General features: G+C 41.1%; 1 protein-coding gene across 1 annotated transcript; it reads left to right on the top strand.

Moving 5' to 3' along the window:
- The first annotated feature begins 1,089 nt into the window (after positions 1 to 1,089).
- On the top strand, positions 1,090 to 3,144 carry LOC129407785 (uncharacterized). Its single transcript, XM_055149827.1, has 6 exons — positions 1,090 to 1,206; positions 2,036 to 2,200; positions 2,277 to 2,384; positions 2,477 to 2,635; positions 2,713 to 2,787; positions 2,959 to 3,144. Exons 2-6 carry the CDS (start codon positions 2,036 to 2,038, stop codon positions 3,142 to 3,144), a joined length of 693 nt encoding a protein of 230 aa, XP_055005802.1. The 5' UTR covers positions 1,090 to 1,206.
- The last annotated feature ends 2,267 nt before the right edge of the window (positions 3,145 to 5,411 follow it).

Below are 5,411 nucleotides of genomic sequence, written 5' to 3'. Positions count from 1 at the left end.
CAACAGTGTATTGTCCAATACGAAGAGATGAAACTGGTCCAAATCCTGGTCCAGTCAGGTCCGTAACGCAAAATCAGGGAGCCGAGTGCACGAGCGGTTGTAAAATCAGTCTTAATCCCACTTTTCACTTAAATCTGGAAATTTTACGGCTAGTGCGTAGCAGTAGGACACCAGGTAGACATATGCCCTGTGCGCGCTATGCTCAGGTCAAACTTTTATACCCAGAAACGAGCGTGCAGATCCGGGTAGAGCAGCGTGCGACTGTCCTGGCCCCGGCCGCTGCAGCGAGAGCCCCGGTCCGGTGGCAACTGCCGCAGTCCCAGCAGCGATTGTCCCGAGTCCCTGCGGCGATTGTTCCGGGTCCCAGCCACGGGTCTGTCCGCTGTTTGACTCTGTCCTCGCCATTTCCTGTGTGGAGGTTTAGGCTAAAGTAGCTAGCTGCCGCTAATCGTGAAGCCGCTACGTGAGTGAGTGACAGGGCAGTTGTCCAATCACACAACACTAAATAAACAGAGACTGTGATATCATTGGTCTGAGCGGTAAAGTTTGTGTCCTCAACCTGAAGTGAAATGACCAGAGCGGACTCCGAGCTTTGACTCCGAGCCTCCGCGAGGTCCGAGCCTCAGCTTCTAGGTCCGGTTCTACCGTGGGCTCTAAGCCTCCATTTTGGTCCTGGTCATTATCAATGAAATGATTTGAATTGTTTGTAGTTTATAGATTGTGAATGATTATTCATTAATTCTCAATTTTGCTTTATTTATTTTATTTTATTATTTCGATTTTATATGATATACTGACACACTGCCTGATTTTGAATTGCTTCATCTCAATAAAGAATAATGTACATTTAATGTAAAAGAAATCATTCATTTGCTATCCAAAGCCACAGCCATTTTGAACAGGAAAGCATGGCTCTGATTGGCTGGAGAGACAACTACGTCACGTCCGGTGACGTCACGTCCGGTTTCGTCACATAATTAATACAATACGTGACGTCACATGCCACGTCCTCTAACATAATTGGCTTCCCAGGTTTGACCACTCTGTCTATGGTTACCACTGCGTGCAGTTTGTTTTTCACGGTTGTGATCACTTCAAGACTTTTGGATTTTTGTCAGTTTATCTGATCTCTCATTTTCCCAGTGTCCTTGTTGGAAATATTTCTTCTCTGAGGAATTTTTCCGGATTATTTGATCGACTGTGAAGGTAAGACTTGTTTTTATTGTAAAGCTGATATTGTTTGTGCACAGATTCTGAGATAAATGCTGTTTATATGTACAAGTACACTTGGAAAATGTAGGTTTAAGTTAAGTAGTTATTGGTTTAGTTTTTATTTTGGTTTTGATTTGGTTGCATGTATTTTTTGCTGTATCAATTTTCATTAGCATTACCTGTTAGCATTAGCCGTTAGTATTAGCCCACAAAAATCACAATAATTTGAAAAATTCATAGTGAGTTAGCTAGTAAAATGCTTTGGCTATAATGTGTTCTATATTGTGCTTTTAGCTATATTAAACTTTAGGTACATTATGCTTTAGCCATAGCTACGTACTGCTCTTACTACATTATGGTTTGGCTAAGTTTTGGTTTGGCTACATTGTGCTTTAGCTAAGTTTTGGTTTAGCTACATTGTGGTTTGGCTACATTATGGTTTGGTTTAGCTAAGTTTTGGTTTGGCTACTTGGCTTTAGCTGTTTGGTTGGCTACACTGTGGTTTAGCTACGTTTTGCTTTAGCTACGTTTTGCTTTAGCTACATTATGGTCTAGCTAAGTTTTTGTTTGGCTACATTTATGGTTTGGCTACATTTTTGTTTAGCTATATTTTTAGTATTGATGTAGTCCTAATTGTAGTCCTGGTTTAGTTCAGATTTACTCCCAATTTATTCCTGCTTTATTATTATTGTGCTGTATTGTATTTTGGTCTATTTCTGACTTTCTAGTTTAGTGTTAATCTATAGGGTTGCCATAGCCTTTTATTGTGGCTAATGTGTACAGCAACTTTTCTTGTTTTTTAACATGTAATACCTGTTTTCAGATGCCACGACACAAGGGTTACAAACGCTCTTTGGCTGCCCAGCAGCGACGAGCAGAGCAGCTTGCCCGTGAACGCCAGCCTCGGGGAGTGGAAGAAGCAACGGCTGGGGAGGTGAAACCCCATTACTCATCTACCAGTTCAACATCCAGGCAGGAGGAGCATAAGGTGGGTTTATAATTATATTTTTTCATGTCTGGAATAGGGCATTGGTAACAAATGACTTGTATTGTTTGTTCTGTAGCCTGCTGTGGAGGTGAGACACCGCCACTCATGTTCACGCTCCTCTCCTGGCCCGGAGATAAGACCCCGCTCACCTGCCAGCTTTCATCCAGCATTGGAGGAGGACCAGGTCAGTTTTTTTTAGGTGCTGATGTGTTTATGTTAAAACGTGATTTTTATTAAGTTTTTAGTTTTTTTTAAAACAATTTTTATATTGTATAGGCTGTTGTGGTCGTAGGAAGCTGCTCCCCTCCTAGACCGTCCTATGCGGACATGGTGAAAAGCCTTCCACCTGTCAGCTCCACATTTGGAACAGAGGAGAATGTCTCACGAGAAAGCATAAAACCAGCTGCTTCAAAGCGACGCCGCTCCCAACAGCAGGTGGGCATGTTTTATCTTTTTGCAGTATTTTGTCCTGTGTTATTATGTACAACTAATAGTTATTTTTGTTTGCAAAGATTGAGGAAGTGCCTGGTCTGAAGAAGAGGCACATCTTACCAGGCAGCTCCTCATCTGAGATGGATATAGATGAGGTATGAGCTTAGAAAAAAATATTATTCTGGAGAGAAAGACTTATCCTTTCATAGCTCATCCCTAATCCTAAGTAGGGAATTGAGTCATCTTCATTTTTATTGTGTATTAGTTAAAAAAACTAAATACTATGAATTGTATTCTAATGTGATTTTGTTTTTTGTGCAATTTAGGTTCCTGAAACATCGCATCGTGGCATCCCAATAGCTGATTCCATTGCTTCTGATGAAGAAGGAGATGTCGTTGGCAGCCCTGCTGTTGCTGGCACCAGTCAGTCCATTTTGATTCCAGACAACTTGGATTACCCACATGGTTCTGCTCTTTCAGTTCAGCTGATCTTAGATGGGGGGAGTTACTAGAGGCTCTTTTAAAAATAGAGGGGAGACAACAGACGACTGACAGCTTGACATGGGAGGAGAGATGTGACCTTTTAAGGCGTAATTCTGTAGTGGCTGCACAAATGTTTGATCGCCGTTGGCATGATTTTTTGAATGATGTAATCTTGTCCAAGGCTGAGCCAATTGGTAAAGTTGTTGATTACTTTTACCGGGTTGAGTTTCAACAAAGGGGGTCCCCTCACGTGCACTGTTTGTTTTGGGTAGAGGGAGCTCCAAAAATAGGGACTGACCCAGATAAAGAGGTGGCTGCTTTTGTTGACAAATATGTGACATGCAAATTACCAACAGATGATGATGAGCTGTTAGATTTGGTTACATCTGTGCAGACACATTCCAAGAGGCATTCCAAAACATGCAGAAAGGGCAATACTGTTTGTAGATTTAATTTCCCCCGACCACCATCAATGCGCACATTTATCAAGAAAAAGGAGCCAAAACAAAATTGTAAGAAATGTGACCTTAATTAAGGATGCAGATTGCACGTGTAACACATTTAGTCGCATGAGTCAAGAACGTGCTATGAAATCATGACAGCCATTAAGAGAGCTGCTAGTCTGGAGAACAATCCCTATGGTGTTGTGGCAAGATTGTTTTGCTTTAGGTCTTACAAACATGCATCTGAAGGAATGTTCTAGGAAAGTTGTATTTGTACCAACAGGTGACAGTGTAGTCCGACTGACTAGACCTATTGGTGAACTGTCTGATTCAACTTCCCCAGATGACATGTGGATGACCAATCTTGCAGATCGCTACAAGAACAGGCCGAATAATGGAACTTTTAATGACATATGTATTTGTACATTTGCTTCAGAGTACCGTGTTGTTCCTTCAACAGAGAAATGTAAAAATGCCATCCTACTTCAAAATGGACTGGGTAGAATTGTGAAACGAACAAGGGCAAAACCAGCTGTTGTTCGGTATGCACGTTTTTCTCAGACAAAAAATCCTGAAGTATTCCATCAAAGCTTGCTTCAGTTGTTTTTGCCATACCGTAAGGACGATGATCTGAAACCTTTGGGTTATGAAAACTTTCAACAATTCTATGCTAATGGATCAGTCCAAATCACTGATGGAACAGTGCATTCAGTTAAGTCAATTGTAGAAGCCAATAGACTTCGGTTTGATGCACAACCTGAAAACTTTGATGACCTTCAAGAAATAATGGCTAGTGATGATCTTTTAATAGATGCTTGGGGCCAGCTTTGTCCTGAGCAGGAAGTTGAACGGTTGGAGTCTGCAGAAGAGGTTTTGCAAAAACAACAGGAGGATCATTCTGAACAAGACCATATTGAAATCATTCCAGATTTGGCAATACGTACAGAGGATGTTTGTCATTGGGAAAAGACAAACAATCTGCCGCGAAGTGAAGGTCTTGCTTTAATACGTTCCTTAAATGAACAGCAGCTGTCAATTTTTTTTCAAATAAGACAATGGTGTGTTGACAAGGTATCAGGGAAAGAGCCAGAGCCATTTCATGTCTTTATTACTGGTGGTGCAGGGACAGGAAAAAGTCATCTTATTAGGGCTATTCAGTATGAGGCAACTCGGCTCCTGGCGCCAACTTGCAGTCAACCAGATAAAATATCTGTCTTATTGACTGCACCGACAGGCATCGCAGCTTATAATCTGAATGCAACTACAATACATGCAACATTTAACATAGGAATAAATGTTACTCTTCCCTACTCTCCGCTTGGTGACAATAAGCTTAATTCATTGCGTGCGAAGTATAGTGACCTGCTAATTTTGATTATTGACGAAATCTCCATGGTACATCACAAGTTAATGGCCTATATTCATGGTAGGCTACGACAAATAAAACAAACTGGTGACTTTTTCCCTTTTGGAAAGGTATGTATTATAGCCGTTGGAGATTTTTATCAGTTATGTCCAGTCAATGGTAAAGCTTTGTATGTCCCAGTTAATATTGGCGATTTTTGGAATGGTTTATTCAAGGTAGCAGAACTTAAAACAATCATGCGGCAAAAGGACATTCGCTTTGCACAGTTACTAAATCGGCTGAGATTGCGATCTAAAGGAACACAACTCCGCAAAATGGACTTCAATGCTCTGAAACAACGAGAAACCGGTGAAGAGTCCTCTGACCTTCACATCTTTGCCAAGAAGAACCAGGTTTACGCACACAATCTTGAACAGCTTAAAGAACTTGACCCGGCTTACATAAGCATGTATGCTCAAGATTTTTCTTTTGATAAAAAGACAGGTAA

Source organism: Boleophthalmus pectinirostris, unplaced genomic scaffold, assembly GCF_026225935.1.
Source record: "Boleophthalmus pectinirostris isolate CB_2022bp ecotype Guang Dong unplaced genomic scaffold, ASM2622593v1 HiC_scaffold_1363, whole genome shotgun sequence".
Taxonomy (NCBI): domain Eukaryota; kingdom Metazoa; phylum Chordata; class Actinopteri; order Gobiiformes; family Gobiidae; genus Boleophthalmus; species Boleophthalmus pectinirostris.
Note: the sequence above shows the minus strand (reverse complement) of the source record. Positions and strands in the feature narration are given on the sequence as shown.

Bases quoted from the DNA above. Each gene is read 5' to 3' on its own strand.
- LOC129407785 (XM_055149827.1), top strand. From the start codon at position 2,036: ATGCCACGACACAAGGGTTACAAACGCTCTTTGGCTGCCCAGCAGCGA. The intron at 2,385-2,476 runs GTCAGTTTTTTT...TATATTGTATAG, and splicing joins CAGCATTGGAGGAGGACCAG to GCTGTTGTGGTCGTAGGAAG. The intron at 2,636-2,712 runs GTGGGCATGTTT...TTGTTTGCAAAG, and splicing joins GACGCCGCTCCCAACAGCAG to ATTGAGGAAGTGCCTGGTCT.